The 21,077-nt window shown below is 49.0% G+C and overlaps 1 protein-coding gene across 3 annotated transcripts in view; it reads right to left on the bottom strand.

The window, feature by feature from the left end:
- The window catches only part of LOC137439991 (germ cell nuclear acidic protein), a 143,840-nt gene that overhangs the window by 47,085 nt on the left and 75,678 nt on the right, over positions 1-21,077 (bottom strand). For all 3 annotated transcript variants that reach the window (XM_068136327.2, XM_078768547.1, XM_078768548.1), the window contains one exon: positions 10,732-11,193. In XM_068136327.2, the coding sequence (XP_067992428.2) occupies positions 10,732-11,193 (462 nt within the window). The remainder of the gene's footprint in view (positions 1-10,731; positions 11,194-21,077) is intronic.

Here is a 21,077-nt window from a genome sequence, read left to right as displayed (position 1 = left end):
AGGAAGGATAGGTGGGAGAAGGCAATTAGTGAGGGTAAGGAACGATAGCTGGGAGTAGGCAATTAGTGAGGGCAAGGAAGAATAGGTGGGAGTAGGAAATTAGTGAAGCAAGGAAGGATAGCTGGGAGTCGGCAATTAGTGAGGGCAAGGAAGGATAGGTGGGAGAAGGCAATTAGTGAGGGTAAGGAACGATAGCTGGGATTAGGCAATTAGTGAGGCAAGGAAGGATAGCTGGGAGTAGGCAATTAGTGAGGGCAAGGAAGGATAGGTGGGAGTCGGCAATTAGTGAGGCAAGGAAGGATAGCTGGGAGTCGGCAATTAGTGAGGGCAAGGAAGGATAGGTGGGAGAAGGCAATTAGTGAGGGTAAGGAACGATAGCTGGGAGTAGGCAATTAGTGAGGGCAAGGAAGAATAGGTGGGAGTAGGAAATTAGTGAAGCAAGGAAGGATAGGTGGGAGTAGGCAATTAGTGAGGGCAAGCAAGGATAGGTGGGAGTAGGCGATTAGTGAGGGTAAGGAACGATAGCTGGGATTAGGCAATTAGTGAGGGCAAGGAAGGATAGGTGGGAGAAGGCAATTAGTGAGGGTAAGGAACGATAGCTGGGAGTAGGCAATTAGTGAGGGCAAGGAAGAACAGGTGGGAGTAGGAAATTAGTGAAGCAAGGAAGGATAGGTGGGAGTAGGCAATTAGTGAGGGCAAGCAAGGATAGGTGGGAGTAGGCGATTAGTGAGGGTAAGGAACGATAGCTGGGAGTAGGCAATTAGTGAGGGCAAGGAAGGATAGGTGGGAGTAGGCAATTAGTGAGGCAAGGAAGGATAGCTGGGAGTAGGCGATTAGTGAGGGTAAGGAACGATAGCTGGGAGTAGGCAATTAGTGAGGGCAAGCAACGATAGCTGGGAGTAGGCAACTAGTGAGGGCAAGCAAGGATAGCTGGGAGTCTGCAATTAGTGAGGGCAAGGAAGGATAGCTGGGAGTAGGCAATTAGTGAGGGCAAGGAAGGATAGCTGGGAGTAGGCAATTAGTGAGGGCAAGCAAGGATAGATGGGAGTAGGCGATTAGTGAGGGCAAGCAAGGATAGCTGGGAGTAGGTGATTAGTGAGGGTAAGGAACGATAGCTGGGAGTAGGCAATTAGTGAGGCAAGCAAGGATAGCTGGGAGTAGGCAATTAGTGAGGCAAGCAAGGATAGCTGGGAGTAGGCAATTAGTGAGGGCAAGGAACGATAGCTGGGAGTACGCAATTAGTGAGGGCAAGCAAGGATAGCTGGGAGTAGGCGATTAGTGAGGGCAAGCAAAGATAGCTGGGAGTACGCGATTAGTGAGGGCAAGCAAGGATAGCTGGGAGTAGGCAATTCATGAGGGCAAGCAAGGATAGCTGGGAGTAGGTGATTAGCGAGTAAGGAACGATAGCTGGGAGTAGGCAATTAGTGAGGCAAGCAAGGATAGCTGGGAGTACGCAATTAGTGAGGCAAGCAAGGATAGCTGGGAGTAGGCAATTAGTGAGGGCAAGCAAGGATAGCTGGGAGTAGGCAATTAGTGAGGGCAAGCAAGGATAGCTGGGAGTAGGCGATTAGTGAGGGCAAGCAAGGATAGCTGGGAGTAGGCGATTAGTGAGGGCAAGCAAGGATAGCTGGGAGTAGGCAGTTAGTGAGGGCAAGCAAGGATAGCTGGGAGTAGGCGATTAGTGAGGGTAAGGAACGATAGCTGGGAGTAGGCAATTAGTGAGGCAAGCAAGGATAGCTGGGAGTAGGCAATTAGGGAGGGCAAGCAAGGATAGCTGGGAGTAGGTGATCAGTGAGGGCAAGCAAGGATAGCTGGGAGTAGGCGATTAGTGAGGGCAAGCAAGGATAGCTGGGAGTAGGTGATTAGTGAGGGCAAGCAAGGATAGCTGGGAGTAGGCGATTAGTGAGGGCAAGGAAGGATAGCTGGGAGTAGGCGATTAGGGAGGGCAAGGAAGGATAGGTGGGAGTAGGCAATTATTGAGGGCAAGCAAGGATAGCTGGGAGTAGGCAATTAGTGAGGCAAGGAAGGATAGCTGGGATTAGGCAATTAGTGAGGCAAGGAAGGATAGGTGGGAGTCGGCAATTAGTGAGGGCAAGCAAGGATAGCTGGGAGTAGGCAATTAGTGAGGCAAGGAAGGATAGCTGGGATTAGGCAATTAGTGAGGCAAGGAAGGATAGCTGGGATTAGGCAATTAGTGAGGCAAGGAAGGATAGGTGGGAGTCGGCAATTAGTGAGGCAAGGAAGGATAGGTGGGAGTCGGCAATTAGTGAGGCAAGGAAGGATAGCTGGGATTAGGCAATTAGTGAGGCAAGGAAGGATAGGTGGGAGTCGGCAATTAGTGAGGCAAGGAAGGATAGGTGGGAGTCGGCAATTAGTGAGGCAAGGAAGGATAGCTGGGATTAGGCAATTAGTGAGGCAAGGAAGGATAGGTGGGAGTCGGCAATTAGTGAGGCAAGGAAGGATAGGTGGGAGTCGGCAATTAGTGAGGCAAGGAAGGATAGCTGGGATTAGGCAATTAGTGAGGCAAGGAAGGATAGCTGGGAGTAGGCAATTAGTGAGGGCAAGCAAGGATAGGTGGGAGTCGGCAATTAGTGAGGCAAGGAAGGATAGCTGGGATTAGGCAATTAGTGAGGCAAGGAAGGATAGCTGGGAGTAGGCAATTAGTGAGGGCAAGGAAGGATAGGTGGGAGTCGGCAATTAGTGAGGCAAGGAAGGATAGCTGGGAGTCGGCAATTAGTGAGGCAAGGAAGTATAGCTGGGAGTAGGCAATTAGTGAGGGTAAGGAACGATAGCTGGGAGTAGGCAATTAGTGAGGGCAAGCAAGGATAGCTGGGAGTCGGCAATTAGTGAGGGCAAGGAAGGATAGGTGGGAGAAGGCAATTAGTGAGGGTAAGGAACGATAGCTGGGAGTAGGCAATTAGTGAGGGCAAGGAAGAATAGGTGGGAGTAGGAAATTAGTGAAGCAAGGAAGGATAGGTGGGAGTAGGCAATTAGTGAGGGTAAGGAACGATAGCTGGGAGTAGGCAATTAGTGAGGCAAGGAAGGATAGCTGGGAGTAGGCAATTAGTGAGGGCAAGGAAGGATAGGTGGGAGTCGGCAATTAGTGAGGCAAGGAAGGATAGCTGGGAGTCGGCAATTAGTGAGGGCAAGGAAGGATAGGTGGGAGAAGGCAATTAGTGAGGGTAAGGAACGATAGCTGGGATTAGGCAATTAGTGAGGCAAGGAAGGATAGCTGGGAGTAGGCAATTAGTGAGGGCAAGGAAGGATAGGTGGGAGTCGGCAATTAGTGAGGCAAGGAAGGATAGCTGGGAGTCGGCAATTAGTGAGGGCAAGGAAGGATAGGTGGGAGAAGGCAATTAGTGAGGGTAAGGAACGATAGCTGGGAGTAGGCAATTAGTGAGGGCAAGGAAGAATAGGTGGGAGTAGGAAATTAGTGAAGCAAGGAAGGATAGGTGGGAGTAGGCAATTAGTGAGGGCAAGCAAGGATAGGTGGGAGTAGGCGATTAGTGAGGGTAAGGAACGATAGCTGGGATTAGGCAATTAGTGAGGGCAAGGAAGGATAGGTGGGAGAAGGCAATTAGTGAGGGTAAGGAACGATAGCTGGGAGTAGGCAATTAGTGAGGGCAAGGAAGAACAGGTGGGAGTAGGAAATTAGTGAAGCAAGGAAGGATAGGTGGGAGTAGGCAATTAGTGAGGGCAAGCAAGGATAGGTGGGAGTAGGCGATTAGTGAGGGTAAGGATCGATAGCTGGGAGTATGCAATTAGTGAGGGCAAGGAAGGATAGGTGGGAGTAGGCAATTAGTGAGGCAAGGAAGGATAGCTGGGAGTAGGCGATTAGTGAGGGTAAGGAACGATAGCTGGGAGTAGGCAATTAGTGAGGGCAAGCAACGATAGCTGGGAGTAGGCAACTAGTGAGGGCAAGCAAGGATAGCTGGGAGTCTGCAATTAGTGAGGGCAAGGAAGGATAGCTGGGAGTAGGCAATTAGTGAGGGCAAGGAAGGATAGCTGGGAGTAGGCAATTAGTGAGGGCAAGCAAGGATAGATGGGAGTAGGCGATTAGTGAGGGCAAGCAAGGATAGCTGGGAGTAGGTGATTAGTGAGGGTAAGGAACGATAGCTGGGAGTAGGCAATTAGTGAGGCAAGCAAGGATAGCTGGGAGTAGGCAATTAGTGAGGCAAGCAAGGATAGCTGGGAGTAGGCAATTAGTGAGGGCAAGGAACGATAGCTGGGAGTACGCAATTAGTGAGGGCAAGCAAGGATAGCTGGGAGTAGGCGATTAGTGAGGGCAAGCAAAGATAGCTGGGAGTACGCGATTAGTGAGGGCAAGCAAGGATAGCTGGGAGTAGGCAATTCGTGAGGGCAAGCAAGGATAGCTGGGAGTAGGTGATTAGTGAGTAAGGAACGATAGCTGGGAGTAGGCAATTAGTGAGGCAAGCAAGGATAGCTGGGAGTAGGCAATTAGTGAGGCAAGCAAGGATAGCTGGGAGTAGGCAATTAGTGAGGGCAAGCAAGGATAGCTGGGAGTAGGCAATTAGTGAGGGCAAGCAAGGATAGCTGGGAGTAGGCGATTAGTGAGGGCAAGCAAGGATAGCTGGGAGTAGGCGATTAGTGAGGGCAAGCAAGGATAGCTGGGAGTAGGCAGTTAGTGAGGGCAAGCAAGGATAGCTGGGAGTAGGCGATTAGTGAGGGTAAGGAACGATAGCTGGGAGTAGGCAATTAGTGAGGCAAGCAAGGATAGCTGGGAGTAGGCAATTAGGGAGGGCAAGCAAGGATAGCTGGGAGTAGGCGATTAGTGAGGGCAAGCAAGGATAGCTGGGAGTAGGCAATTAGTGAGGGCAAGCAAGGATAGCTGGGAGTAGGTGATTAGTGAGGGCAAGCAAGGATAGCTGGGAGTAGGCGATTAGTGAGGGCAAGCAAGGATAGCTGGGAGTAGGTGATTAGTGAGGGCAAGCAAGGATAGCTGGGAGTAGGCGATTAGTGAGGGCAAGGAAGGATAGCTGGGAGTAGGCGATTAGGGAGGGCAAGGAAGGATAGGTGGGAGTAGGCAATTATTGAGGGCAAGCAAGGATAGCTGGGAGTAGGCAATTAGTGAGGCAAGGAAGGATAGCTGGGAGTAGGTGATTAGTGAGGGTAAGGAATGATAGTTGGGAGTAGGCAATTCGTGAGGCCAAGGAAGAATAGGTGGGAGTAGGCAATTAGTGGGGGCAAGCAAGGATAGCTGGGAGTAGGCAATTAGTGAGGCAAGCAAGGATAGCTGGGAGTAGGCAATTAGTGAGGGCAAGGAAGGATAGCTGGGAGTAGGCGATTAGTGAGGGCAAGCAAGGATAGCTGGGAGTAGGCGATTAGTGAGGGCAAGCAAGGATAGCTGGGAGTAGGCAATTAGTGAGGGCAAGCAAGGATAGCTGGGAGTAGGTGATTAGTGAGGGCAAGCAAGGATAGCTGGGAGTAGGCGATTAGTGAGGGCAAGCAAGGATAGCTGGGAGTAGGTGATTAGTGAGGGCAAGCAAGGATAGCTGGGAGTAGGCGATTAGTGAGGGCAAGGAAGGATAGCTGGGAGTAGGCGATTAGGGAGGGCAAGGAAGGATAGGTGGGAGTAGGCAATTATTGAGGGCAAGCAAGGATAGCTGGGAGTAGGCAATTAGTGAGGCAAGGAAGGATAGCTGGGAGTAGGTGATTAGTGAGGGTAAGGAATGATAGTTGGGAGTAGGCAATTCGTGAGGCCAAGGAAGAATAGGTGGGAGTAGGCAATTAGTGGGGGCAAGCAAGGATAGCTGGGAGTAGGCAATTAGTGAGGGCAAGCAAGGATAGGTGTGAGTAGGCAATTAGTGAGGGTAAGGAAGGATAGGTGCGAGAAGGAAATTAGTGAGGGTAAGGAAGGATAGGTGCAAGTAGGCAATTAGTGGGGGTAAGGAAGGATAGGTGCATGTAGGCAATTAGTGAGGGTAAGGAAGGATAGGTGCACGTAGGCAATTAGTGAGGGCAAGGAAGGATAGGTGCGCATAGGCAATTCGTAAGGGCAAGGAAGGATAGGTGCACGTAGGCAATTAGTGAGGGTAAGGAAGGATAGGTGCGCATAGGCAATTAGTGAGGGTAAGGAAGGATATGTGCACATAGGCAATTAGTGAGGGAAAGGAAGGATAGGTGGGAGTAGGCAATTAGTGAGGCAAGGAAGGATAGCTGGGAGTCGGCGATTAGTGAGGGTAAGGAACGATAGCTGGGAGTAGGCAATTAGTGAGGGCAAGGAAGAATAGGTGGGAGTAGGCAATTAGTGAGGGCAAGGAAGGATAGCTGGGAGTAGTCAATTAGTGAGGGTAAGAAAGGATAGGTGCGAGTAGGCAATTCGTGAGGGTAAGGAAGGATAGGTGCATGTAGGCAATTAGTGAGGGTAAGGAAGGATAGGTGCACGTAGGCAATTAGTGAGGGTAAGGAAGGATAGGTGCGCGGAGGCAATTAGTGAGGGTAAGGAAGGATATGTGCACGTAGGCAATTAGTGAGGGAAAGGAAGGATAAGTGCATGTAGGCAATTAGCGAGGGTAAGGAAGGATAGGTGTGAGTAGGCAATTAGTGAGGGTAAGGAAGGATAGGTGCGCGGAGGCAATTAGTGAGGGTAAGGAAGGATAGGTGTGAGTAGGCAATTAGTGAGGGTAAGGAAGGATAGGTGCACGTAGGCAATTAGTGAGGGTAAGGAAGGATAGGTGCGAGTAGGCAATTAGTGAGGGTAAGGAAGGATAGGTGCGCATAGGCAATTCGTGAGGGCAAGGAAGGATAGGTGTGCGTAAGCAATTAATGAGGGCAAGGAAGGATAGGTGCGAGTAGGCAATTAGTGAGGGTAAGGAAGGATAGGTGCGAGTCGGCAATTAGTGAGGGCAAGGAAGGATAGGTGCGAGTAGGCAATTAGTGAGGGTAAGGAATGATAGGTGCGAGTAGGCAATTAAGGAGTGTAAGGAATGATAGGTGCGAGTCGGCAATTAGTGAGGGTAAGGAAGGATAGGTGCGCATAGGCAATTCGTGAGGGCAAGGAAGGATAGGTGTGCATAAGCAATTAATGAGGGCAACGAAGGATAGGTGCGAGTAGGCAATTAGTGAGGGTAAGGAAGGATAGGTGCGAGTCGGCAATTAGTGAGGGCAAGGAATGATAGGTGCGAGTAGGCAATTAGTGAGGGTAAGGAATGACAGGTGCGAGTAGGCAATTATGGAGGGTAAGGAATGATAGGTGCGAGTAGGCAATTAGGGAGGGCAAGGAAGGATAGGTGCGAGTAGGCAATTAGTGAGGGTAAGGAATGATAGGTGCGAGTAGGCCACATAAGAGGTTCAAGCAAATTCTAAAATAACACCATTTTGTGCTTGTAATATGGAAATGAAGCTTTTTGGGAAATAAGAACAGTTTGTTGTTGTTTTTTAACCGTTAAATAATGCCGAGAGAGTAATTTCCTTTTCATCTGGACATATTTATTGGTCACAAGCTTCAAATATGAAACAACACCCAACAACAACAACAACAACAACAACATCCCTGAAAATGTCTGCTGCTCTTCTTCTGCTCCAATCGGCTCATCTGATCATGTGCTTGTTAAAGTGGACATCTCTCTGACCATTCTCAGAGAGCCTCCTCAGCGTCGATGAGTCTGGCATTTCACTCAGGCCAAATGGCACGGTCTTCACGCAGCCATCAATCATCTGGACTGGTCTCCCATCTCTACCGCCTATGACATCAACTCATCCTGCGAATTCTTCCAAAGTAAATTGCTCTCTCTCATGCACAGATTTATCCCATCTCGTCTTCAGTTGTCATACCCTTCCTCCCGTCCATGGTACACGGAATCTTGTGGTGAGGCTATTGCCCAGAAACAACTTGCTTTCGTCTCCTGGAAAGCAAATCCAACGGAAGGAAATCTCATTTCCTTTCACAAAGCCCGAAACAAGTGTGTGTCCACCCTCAGGAGAGCCAGGAAACAATATCTCTCCGTTCTCAGGACCGAACTCTCTTATCTGTCTCCCTCTTCCAAATCCTGGTGGCGTCTGGTCAAATCTCTTTCTGGTGTTTGTTCCCCCTCCATCCCCTTCCTCACCTCAAACGGCCACACAGCTGACTCCGCACGTGAAAAAGCTGAAAGCCTCAACTCTGTGTTTGCCTCTAAATATTGTGTCCCAAACCCATCCCTCTCTGTACCCACCGTACCCAGTCGTACCCAGCTGCTCCTGGACTCTGTGTCCTTTCCTCCTGACAAGGTGGAAAAGTTTCTGTCAACCCTCGACTCTGATTCTGCAACTGGACCTGACGGCATCAGCCCACGGGTCCTAAAATCCTGTTCTTCCGCTCTTTCACTCCCTCTCTCTGTTCTCTTCACCCTCTCTTTTGCTCAAGGTCATCTGCCATCTGCTTGGAAATCTGCCAACATCACCGCTTTGCACAAAAAAGGTGCAAAAACAGATCCCAGCAAATACAGACCAATCAGCCTTCTCCCAATTATCAGCAAAGTCATGGAATCCATCATTGCTTCAGATATGAAATCTTTCCTCTTCTTCAATGGCTTGATCTCTGATCATCAATTTGGTTTCAGACCTGGTCACTCTACTCTGGACATGCTGCTTCTGCTTTCTCAACAATGGATGGAGGTCCTCAATGCCAAACAGGAAATTAGAGCCGTCTCCCTTGACATATCACGTGCCTTTGATACGGTCTGGCACCCCGCTCTGCTCACCAAACTCTCCTCTTTTGGTATCCATGGAAATCTCCACGCATGGCTGGCGGACGTCCTCTCTAGTCGTAGTCAACGTGTGGCCCTGAATGGGTTTCTCTCATCTCCTCTTCCTGTTCAGGCTGGAGTTCCCCAAGACAGTGTTCTGGGCCCTGTGCTTTTTCTGGTCTTCATCAATGATCTCTCTGACTCTCTTGAAAATCCTCTCTATCTCTTTGCTGATGACTCTACTCTATGTCGCTCCATTCTTCATCCCTCAGATCGGCAGTCTGCAGCCTCCTCACTTTCTGCAGACTTGGACAAAATCACAGACTGGGCAAACAAGTGGAACATGTCTTTCAATCCTGACAAATCTCACACTCTTACGATGTCTCTCTGAAAAGACCGACTGGACAACCCTCCCATCCACTTTCTGAATAATCCTCTCCAAGAAGTTCTGTCACTCAAGCTTTTGGGTCTCACTATCTGCCATGGTCTTTCCTGGGAAAACCACATTTCAAATCTGGCTTCCAAAGCCAGTCGCCGACTGGGCATCCTCCGTCGTGCGAAGTCCTTCCTTGGCACACCTGGGCTCCTCACCACTTATAAGGCTTTCATCCGCAGCTCAATGGAATACTGCTCTCCCCTCTGGGCTGGTGCTCCTGCCTCACACCTAGCTCGTCTTCACGCTGTTGAAACCAAAACATTCAGAATCATTGGAATCTCCCGCGATGAAGCTAACTCCAAGGGCCTCTCACTCACTCACCGCAGGCAGGTTGGTGGTCTCTCCGTCTTCTACCGACTCCTCTCTGTCCTTGCCCCCCCCCCCCCCCCCCAGCTCTCTCTGGGCTCTGTCCCGCAAATATTCCTACAGGTCGCACAAGATCTGCCTGCAACCCTCTTATGGTTAAACTGCCAAAATCAAGACTCCCTGCTCACCTTCACTCCTTCATTCCTCTTTTCTCTCCCCTCTGGAACAAACTCCCTCACTCTCTTCAATCCCACTCCACCCTCCAGGTCTTTAAAACAGCTGTTCACCACCATCTCTTATCTTCCCCCATCCAAAACCTTGATCTTTTCTACCCCCGCTAATTTCACCCCAATTCCATTTTTTTGAAATACCAACTTCTGACCTGGAAGTCCTTAGTGTCCTTGTGTTTTATACTTCTCCCACCCCCCCCCCCCCCCCTTCCCACGCCTCCTCCCCCCAAGCCCTCTCCCTCCCACACATCTCCCTGCTCTCAAATGTTGTGTATGTGTGCTTCCCCTTCTCTCCCCATCTTGTCTTCCGCTCCCTCTTTTTATATATTGTGTTTGTCTGGTTGATTTGTTTGTGAAGTAAATGTTAGCTCTTTCACGAGCCTCGATTCAGTATACAAAAAACAAAAAACAAAAACCCAGGCATTTTAAGGCCATTTTCCCTGCTAGAGTGGGGGTTAGCCTTGCGGTCCCCAGGACAATCTTCTCCATTTTGCCCTATTTTCTGCATCTCCCCTTGTTAACCCCCTTGCCCGCATTTCGTCTTCCACCATCTTTAGCCAAGCCTTTCTCGGTCTTCCCTGTCCTCTACTTCCTTCTCCATTAATTTCCATCACTCTTCTCAACCAGTCACTTTCATCCTTCCTCAACACATGACCAAACCATCTCAAACTGTTTCTCTTCACAGCATCCATCACAGGCTCTATTCCCATCATCTTTCGCAAGTCATCATTTGTCTTCCTCTCTCTCTCAACGATACTCCACACATCCACCGAACCATTCGCATTTCCACCCTTTCCAGCCTTCGTTGCTGCTCTACGTTCATTACGCATGTCTCGCTCCCATAAATCATAACACTTCTCACACATGCAGCATGCACCTTTCCCTTCAGCTTCAACGACACTCCCCTCAGCACGCCACTCAGTTCCCGAAACTTCTTCCATGCACATCTCACTCGAGCAACCGTTGCCGAGTCTAGAGTGAGATGTGCATGGAAGAAGTTTTGGGAAACTTCCCCCCAATGTCTCCCATAATCCTCAGCTTAAAGCATAACCCCATTATCTTGATGACTTACCTTTGTTTTTTGATGCACCCATGGTGGGTTTCGTGCCACCATTCCCTGCTGCCTGGGAAGAGACCAGGCAGCCGGAGACGGACTGGTCACCGGGTTTACGATTGCTGCCCATGGAGCCTCTGATGCGCGACAGCAAACTCTCAAACTCCCCGTCAGAAGAGCTGTCGGACAATACCAAGATCGGAGACTCGTATCTCGCCCCGATACTTGGCGGACACTGAATCTGAGCTCTCGAGGAGGGCTCCATGGTTGCAAGCATGGCGTTAGAACGTGATGAAACGTGGGGTCGTGCGACCTGAGTTGGTGTTCCTCGGGAGGTCGGAAACAATGGAGAACCTCCTTCATGGCTGGGCAGTATCTTGTTTCTGTTCAAAACCGGATGTGGAGGACCTTTCAAAACTGGCGAATCACTGTCTGGTAGTGGCCGAGAAAGCAAGCATGGGATTCCTCTCGATTCAACACCTGCCAATAATGAAGGGGCAGAGCAGGTTGGGGAGGGTTATTTTCACACAGATTATGGGTTTTAACAAACGTTAATATCCAGCTTATACATGTCCCAGCGCACACCCAACCCCACTCACACACAAGCGACTCTCTCACAGCGGCACGCACCAATATTTGAGGTCTCCGTTCTAATATTACCCATCACACCAACATTTGAGGTCTCCGTTCTAATATTACCCATCACACCAACATTTGAGGTCTCCGTTCTAATATTACCCATCGCACCAACATGTGAGGTCTCCGTTCTAATAATACCCATCGCACCAACATTTGAGGTCTCCGTTCTAATATTACCCATCTGTACATTCAGGTGACAATTGAACTCCAGACATTAAGTTTAACAGAAGTGTTCCTCTTGCAGTGCCACTCCGATCCATGTTTCTCTCCTGATCATTCTCTCTGCCATTTTGACAGATCCCTCCCCGGTTCCGCAGGTCGTGTTGCTGTTTTTGTGAATAACTCGGTTCCTCATTGTCCATTTTCATCAGAAACCCCTCGTCACCCTCTCATCAACCACCTGTTTTACTGTGATACATGGCATCGCAAGCATAAACCACAGAATCAACACACGAAACACACTCACGGGGCTAACCGCAAACTGCAAGGGTACAACTTTTGGACAACACCGACAATCACTTTTTACAACTTACAAACAGTTCATCCAGACTACCATCAATTATACCAGCCCAACCCTGGCCACCACTCATTAAGAACATAACACACAAAAACTTCAAAAAACACAAAACAAAGCTCTCAGGATCAGGTTGCACAAGATTTAAACAAAGGCCACGTGCATGCTGAAACAAAAGCACTTGCAATAGTAATCCATCGAAATACGAATGGGACTCCATTCATCACGTCCACAGCTCAACGTCCCTCGCACACATCATTCCATGACCACGCATCCTCCACCCCAACGTCCACAGCTCCACATCCCCCTCACACATGTCACTCTATGACCACGCATCCTCCACCCCGACGTCCACAGCTCCACGTCCCTCTCACACGTCACTCTATGACCACGCATCCTCCACCCCGACGTCCGCAGCTCAAGGTCCCTCTCACACATCACTCTATGACCACGCATCCTCCACCCCGACGTCCACAACTCAACATCCCTCTGACACATGTCACTCTATGACCACGCATCCTCCACTCCGACGTCTGTAGCTTAACGTCCCTCTCACACATGTCACTCTATGACCACGCATCCTCCACCCCGACGTCCGCAGCTCAAAATCCCTCTCACACATCACTCTATGACCACGCATCCTCCACCCCGACGTCCACAGCTCAACATCCCTCTCACACATCACTCTATGACCAGGCATCCTCCACCCCGACGTCCGCAGCTCAATGTCCCTCTCACACATGTCACTCTATGACCACGCATCCTCCACTCCGACGTCCGCAGCTCAACGTCCCTCTCACACATGTCACTCACTCTATGACCACGCATCCTCCACCCTGACGTCCACAGCTCAACGTCCCTCTCACACATCACTCTATGACCACGCATCCTCCACCCCGACGTCCGCAGCTCAACTTCCCTCTCACACATGTCACTCTATGACCACGCATCCTCCACCCTGACGTCCACAGCTCAACGTCGCCCTCACACATCACTCTATGACCACGCATCCTCCACCCCGACATCCGCAGCTCAACGTCCCTCTCACACGTCACTCTATGACCACACATCCTCCATCCCGACTAAATGAAACGTACAACCGCTCATCATTACTATCATGTCCTCCTACCTCACACCAAACACCTCCATGTGTCATATCCACAACTATCTCTGATCTCAGTCCACAGAACATCGTCCCTCAACCAACATCCCCTTAAAATTCACTCTTCTGAAGAAACATTTAGTCGTGAAATGAGAGACTTCAGTGTGGGCACCACACAGCCCTCATGCAATATCAACATCGGTTCCAACATACACTAAACCGAACATGTCCCCTCTGTCTATCCTCCGCACATATGACTAGCTGTCCCAGGTTTTACACCAACATTTGAGGTCTCCGTTCTAATATTACCCATCGCACCAACATGTGAGGTCTCCGTTCTAATATTACCCATCTGTACATTCAGGTTACAATTGAACTCCAGACATTAAGTTTAACAGAAGTGTTCCTCTTGCAGTGCCACTCCGATCCATGTTTCTCTCCTGATCATTCTCTCTGCCATTTTGACAGATCCCTCCCCGGTTCCACAGGTCGTGTTGCTGTTTTTGTGAATAACTCGGTTCCTCATTGTCCATTTTCATCAGAAACCCCTCATCACCCTCTCATCAACCACCTGTTTTACTGTGATACATGGCATCGCAAGCATAAACCACAGAATCAACACACGAAACACACTCACGGGGCTAACCGCAAACTGCAAGGGTACAACTTTTGGACAACACCGACAATCACTTTTTACAACTTACAAACAGTTCATCCAGACTACCATCAATTATACCAGCCCAACCCTGGCCACCACTCATTAAGAACATAACACACAAAAACTTCAAAAAACACAAAACAAAGCTCTCAGGATCAGGTTGCACAAGATTTAAACAAAGGCCACGTGCATGCTGAAACAAAAGCACTTGCAATAGTAATCCATCGAAATACGAATGGGACTCCATTCATCACGTCCGCAGCTCAACGTCCCTCGCACACATCATTCCATGACCACGCATCCTCCACCCCGACGTCCACAGCTCAACGTCCCTCTCACACATGTCACTCTATGACCACGCATCCTCCACCCCGACGTCCACAGCTCCACATCCCCCTCACACATGTCACTCTATGACCACGCATCCTCCACCCCGACGTCCACAGCTCCACGTCCCTCTCACACGTCACTCTATGACCACGCATCCTCCACCCCGACGTCCGCAGCTCAAGGTCCCTCTCACACATCACTCTATGACCACGCATCCTCCACCCCGACGTCCACAGCTCAACGTCCCTCTCACACATGTCACTCTATGACCACGCATCCTCCACCCCGACGTCCACAGCTCCACATCCCCCTCACACATGTCACTCTATGACCACGCATCCTCCACCCCGACGTCCACAGCTCCACGTCCCTCTCAGACCACGCATCCTCCACCCCGACGTCCGCAGCTCAAGGTCCCTCTCACACATCACTCTATGACCACGCATCCTCCACCCCGACGTCCACAACTCAACGTCCCTCTGACACATGTCACTCTATGACCACGCATCCTCCACTCCGACGTCTGTAGCTTAACGTCCCTCTCACACATCACTCTATGACCACGCATCCTCCACCCCGACGTCCGCAGCTCAAAATCCCTCTCACACATCACTCTATGACCACGCATCCTCCACCCCGACGTCCACAGCTCAACGTCCCTCTCACACATCACTCTATGACCAGGCATCCTCCACCCCGACGTCCGCAGCTCAACTTCCCTCTCACACATGTCACTCTATGACCACGCATCCTCCACCCTGACGTCCACAGCTCAACGTCCCCCTCACACATCACTCTATGACCACGCATCCTCCACCCCGACATCCGCAGCTCAACGTCCCTCTCACACATGTCACTCTATGACCACACATCCTCCATCCCGACTACATGAAACGTACAACCGCTCATCATTACTATCATGTCCTCCTACCTCACACCAAACACCTCCATGTGTCATATTCACAACTATCTCTGATCTCAGTCCACAGAACATCGTCCCTCAACCAACATCCCCTTAAAATTCACTCTTCTGAAGAAACATTTAGTCGTGAAATGAGAGACTTCAGTGTGGGCACCACACAGCCCTCATGCAATATCAACATCGGTTCCAACATACACTAAACCGAACATGTCCCCTCTGTCTATCCTCCGCACATATGACTAGCTGTCCCGCCCTGGTCGAACACAGACACCTCTTCAACACCGAATCTCTGGGAGCATCCAGAAGACGCTGCTGGATAATTGAGCGGTACTAGTGTTTTTGCTTCATGAGGGAATGAAACTACAACAACTGCAACGGCACTCGGTAGAGCGTCTCGCCTCGCACACTCATTCTAAACAAAAAGAATCGTTAACTAAACACGCTACGAAACACTAACTAAACTACTGTTATGGCTAATACATCCGTATCATCCATGCACCCGATTACATCACATGCATTGCCATTATCCGTAGCTTTAATGATTGATTATTAGGATATTTAACGACCACATTTGTGCACATCAAGGCTAAATTGTGTCAATGAAGGTGAATATGAAAACATTTTAAAACCATATTCCCCATGGCTAATAGATCATATGTGTGACAAGTTTCACATCGATCTGTTAAGAGGATCTGAAAAAGTTTGTTTTTTATTTTTATTTCAATATGGCCACCAGGCCACTTGACCGATGTTGTTCTCCTCCTTTTCCCTTTACAAGGGGTGAGGTCCGATGGCACCAAGCTTCTGCCCTGCCTTGACCATGATACACCTCCACTTCTCTCTGTCCTCGGCCAACTCTCTCCATCCTCCAACCACCTCCACCTCCACCTCACTGATATCCCTCCTCACACGATCCTCCCATCTCAACTGCGGTCCACCTCTTTGCCTCCGACCTTGTTCGCTCAACCTAACCGCTCTCATTGCCATTCTCTATTCCCCCATCCGCATTAAATGTCCAGCCCATCTCAACCGACATTTCACTAATCTCCCCATCAAGCTAACCTGCACAACAATCTCCTCCCTCAGTTAATCCATTCTCCTTCTATCCACCCTCTTCACTCCCACAATCCTCCTGACCCAATTGTTCTCGCAAATCTGCACCCTCTGTTGTTGCCTCTGTCAGTGCCACCATCTTCAGACCATAAAGGTAGGCCGGCATTATGCACGACATCAGAACCTTTCCTTTCAATCTCCCAGATATCTTTCTGTCTGCCATTAAACCCTCCACCCTCCTCCATGCATTTGCACCCAACCGAATCCTCCTCTGTCTCTGACTTAACATTCGCGGTCACTGTTCCACCCAGTACTCAAACCTATTTCCTTGTCTGATGTCCTTCCACTCCAACCTGATATTCATTTAATTTCTCTGCTGCCCAAACCACATCACTTCTGTCTGCTCCATACTCGTTTTCAGCCCATGTTTCTCAAATGCCTCTTCCACCCACTCCCTCCCCTCAATACATGCCCCCCCCCCCACCTCCACATGCAATATCCTCCCCAGAATACCTTTCATGTTTACCTTCCTGCTTACCAGCTCAATCACCATGATAAACAGGAGTCGGCTGAGAGCTTCCCTGCCTCAAATCGATATTCACATTGATCTCCGACATCCCAGGACCAACTCTTTCCTTCGTTCCCTTGTACATCCCTTCCACCAACCCAACTTCTACCTACTGCACCCCCATCCATCTCATTGCCGCCATCACCATCTCTCTCGGGACAGGCAGTGTCATAGGCCTTCTCCAGATCCACAAATCCCAATACCATTTCACCTTGCACCTCCAACCTCTTCATCCACCTGACTCCAACTTCTCCCGATGATGACATAAATTTAAATCTTCACTGGCATCGGGTCGAAGATTAGATATATGAAGCTTCCGATTTTTCAGATAAGGATTTTGATTCGACCAATTATGGGTGGAATACCACTTCACTAATGACGTCATTGCTATCACCTTATATACCTAATGGAGAGTTGATGACATGCCATGTCAACCTTTTTCGTTGAGTGGTTTCAGAGATGTCCAATGTTTTTTGTTTTTTTAAATCCAATATGGCTGCCAGACCATGTGACCAATGATGTTTAATTTTTCAAACTACACTACATGGCCAAAAGTATGCGGACACCTCTTCTAATTAGTGGATTCGGCTATTTCAGCCACACCCATTGTTGACAGGTATATATAATCAAGCACACAGCCATGCAATCTCCATAGACAAACATTGGCAGTAGAATGGGCCGTACTGAAGAGCTCAGTGACTTTCAACTTGACACCATCATAGGATGCCACCTTTCCTTTCCAACAAGTCAGTTCGCCAAATTTCTGACCTGCTAGAGCTGCCCCAGTCGACTCTAAGTGCTGTTATTGTGAAGTGGAAACATCTAGGAAACAGCTCGGCCGCGTAGTGGTGGGCCACACAAGCTCACAGAACGGGACCGCCGAATGCTGAAGCACGTAGCACGTAAAATCGTCTGTCCTCGGTTGCAACACTCACTACCGAGCTCCAAACTGCCTCTGGAAGCAACATCAGCAAAACAACTGTTCATCGGGAGCTTCATTTAATTGGTTTCCATGGCCGAGCAGCCACACACAAGCCTAAAACCACCATGCGCAATGACAAGAGTCGACTGAAGTGGTGCAAAGTTCACCGCCATTGGACTCTGGAGCAGTGGAAACGCGTTCTCTGGAGTGATGAATCACACTTCACCATCTGGCAGTCCGACGGACGAATCTGGGTTTGGTGGATGCCAGGAGACGCTACCTGCCCAAATGCATAGTGCCAACTGCAAAGTTTGGTGGAGGGGGAATAATGGTCTGGGGCTGTTTTTCATGGTTCGGGCTCGGGACCTTAGTTCCAGTGAAGGGAAATCTTAATGCAACAGCATACAATGACATTCTAGTAAGCAGATAGCGAAAGAGAGGTGTGATGTGATGGGGGTGAGTTGCTTGAAGGATGAAGTGGGACAAATCGTTGTGGACCCAGATGGAATTAAAGGAAGATGGAAGAGATATATGGAAATACTGTTGAATGCAGAGAATGAATGGGATGGCAACATAGAGAGTAACCGAGTTTTAGGACCGGCAGAGAAGATAACCGAGAAGGAAGTTGAGGAAGCGATAAAAGCAATGAAGAGTAGAAAAGCAGGAGGGCCGACGGGAGTTGTGGGAGATATGTTGAAGGCAGCAGGAAGTTGGGGTGTGAAGAGAATGACAGAGATCTGTAAGCTGGTGGTGAAAGAAGGCCGCATTCCAGTGGTTTGGGAACTGAGTAGCCCCGTCCCTCTATACAAGGGGAAAGGTGACCCTCTGGACTGTGGCTCGTACCGAGCGATAAAGTTATTGGAGCATGGAATGAAGGTATGGGAAAGGGTGTTGGAGAGGAGGATAAGGAAGAAAGTGAAGATTGACGAAATGCAGTTTAGATTTATGCCAGGAAGAGGATCGACAGACACGCTTTTTATTGTGAGGCAGTTGCAGGAGAAGTACATGGTGAAGAGGAAGAAGTTGTTGTTGTTGTTGTTGTTTTTGTTGATCTGGAGAAAGCATTCGATAGGGTTCCACGTGAAGTAGTGACATGGGCATTGAGGAAGTTAGGAGTGGAGGAATGGTTGATCAGAGTAGTGATGGCAATGTACAAAAGAGCACGCACAGCTGTAAGGACGAAGGTTAGGAACAGTGGTGAGTTTGAGGTGAAGGTGGGAGTGCATCAGGGGTCGGTACTAAGTCCACTACTATTTGTAGATGTAATGGAGGTGCTGGCTCGGATGGAGGTGCTGGTAAAGGAGGGTTTACCATGGGAGTTGTTGTATGCAGATGATCTGGTGTTGATTGCAGAAAGTATGTATGGACTGAAAGAGAAGATGAACAAGTGGAAGGAATGTATGGAGCCAAAAGGTCTGAAGGTGAATATTGGAAAAACGAAGGTGATGGCAAGTGGTAAAGCATGTGGTGAGGTGGAAACAACTGGGAAGTGGCCCTGTGCTGTGTGCAGGAAGGGTGTCGGAGTGAATTACATTCAATGTACAATGTGCGCTGAGTGGGTTCATCAAAAATGTAGTGGTTTGACAGGGTCATTAACCAGTGTGGCAGCTACATTCAAGTGTAAGGTGTGCACAGAGGGATCTGCAGATGGAGGAAATGTTGAGTTGGATCTTGGAGATGGCGTGAAGCTGGAAGGTGTGAAAACATTTTGTTACCTCAGAGACATGCTGAATGAAGAAGGTGGATCAGACTCGGCAACGGTTGCTGGAGTGAGATGTGCATGGAAGAAGTTTCGGGAACTGAGTGACGTGCTGATGAGGAGGGGAGTGTCGTTGAAGCTGAAGGGAAAGGTGCATGCTGCATGTGTGAGAAGTGTTATGATTTATGGGAGCGAGACATGGGTAATGAATGTAGAGCAGCAACGAAGGCTAGAAAGGGTGGAAATGCGAATGGTTCGGTGGATGTGTGGAGTATCATTGAGAGAGAGGAAGACAAATGATGAATTGCGAAAGATGATGGAAATAGAGCCTGTGATTGATGCTGTGAAGAGGAACAGGTTGAGATGGTTTGGTCATGTGTTGAGGAAGGATGAAAGTGACTGGTTGAGAAGAGTGATGGAAATGAATGTAGCAGGAAGTAGAGGACGGGGAAGACCGAGAAAGACTTGGCTAAAGATGGTCGAAGAAGAAATGCGGGCAAGGGGGTGAACAAGGGGAGATGCAGAAAATAGGGCAAAATGGAGAACATTGTCATGGGGACCGCAAGGCTAACCCCCGCTCTTGCAGGGAAAATGGCCTTAAAATGCCTGTTGTATACAATGACATTCTAGACGATTGTGTGCTTCCAACTTTGTGGAAACAGTTTGGGGAAGGCCCTTTCCTGTTTCAGCATGACAATGCCCCCCCCCCCCCCCCTTCCCGTGCACAAAGCAAAGTTCATACAGAAATGGTTTGTTGAGATCAGTGTGGAAGAACTTCATTGGCCTGCACAGAGCCCAGACCTCAACCCCATCGAACACCTTTGGGATGAATTGGAACGCTGACTGTGAGCCAGGCCTAATTGGCCAACATCAGTTCCCGACCTCACTAATGCTCTTGTAGCTGAATGGAAGCAAATCCCCGCAGCAATGTTCCAACATCTAATGGAAAACCTTCCCAGAATAGTGGAGGCTGTTATAGCAGCAAAGGGGGGACCAACTCCATATTAATGCCCATGATTTTGCAATGAGATGTTCGATGAGCACATACGGGTGTGATGTCTGGGTGTCCACATACTTGTGGTCATGTAGTGAATATTCCCCATGGCTAGATGGACGATCACATATGAAATTTCGCATCAATCAATTTTGGGCTTCAAGAAAAGGATTTAAGGTTTGCATTAAATACAACATGGCCACCAAACCAGATGATTCATGAAGTTCTAGTTATCACCATTGTATCCCCATGGGTAGTCGATGATATGCTTAATGTTTCGGATCCATTGGTGCAGCGGTTCGAGAGAAGATGCATTTTTAAAAACGGTTTTAGCTTAAATTCAACATGGCTGCCATATAATGTGACCTATGATGTCAGCATTATCAATTAAATATTCTCCATGGGGAATTCCCCATTTGTTTAAAGTTTTGCATCGATCAGAGAAACAGTTGCAGAGAAAAGAATTTATAAGTGAAAACATATAGATGTGGACACAGGTAGACAGACGCATTACAATAGGTTTGCAACCCCTTTGGGACGAGAGTACCAACAACCACCACCAACAGGTTCCATAACGTCTCTCCACTCCAACTTCTGCCCCATCTTCTATCGTATATGTTTGCTGCGTCGACCTATCCTTTCACCGCTCCAGTTGTTCAAAGTCTTTCCTTGAAAAAGCAGAGCTACTCACAATCTACAAGGCCTTTGCATAAAGTTCACTCGAGTATTGCCGTCTCCTCTGGGTTAGAGTCCAAGAAACGCATCTGTCTCTCCTGGATTACGTGGTATCTAAAGCTCTCACAATTATTGGAATCTTCAGCGGTGAGACCAAAGCACATTGCTTACACATTCCAGGCAAGTCGGTGGTCTCTGTTTTCTATCGCCTCACCTCTGGTCGAGCTCCCTCTACTCTCAGTCATTCGACCTTCCCCAGCAAGTCCAGCATGTATGTGTTCTTCCAGT

Source organism: Myxine glutinosa, chromosome 14 (genome assembly GCF_964187855.1).
Source record: "Myxine glutinosa chromosome 14, kmMyxGlut1.1, whole genome shotgun sequence".
NCBI lineage: Eukaryota > Metazoa > Chordata > Myxini > Myxiniformes > Myxinidae > Myxine > Myxine glutinosa.
Note: the sequence above shows the minus strand (reverse complement) of the source record. Positions and strands in the feature narration are given on the sequence as shown.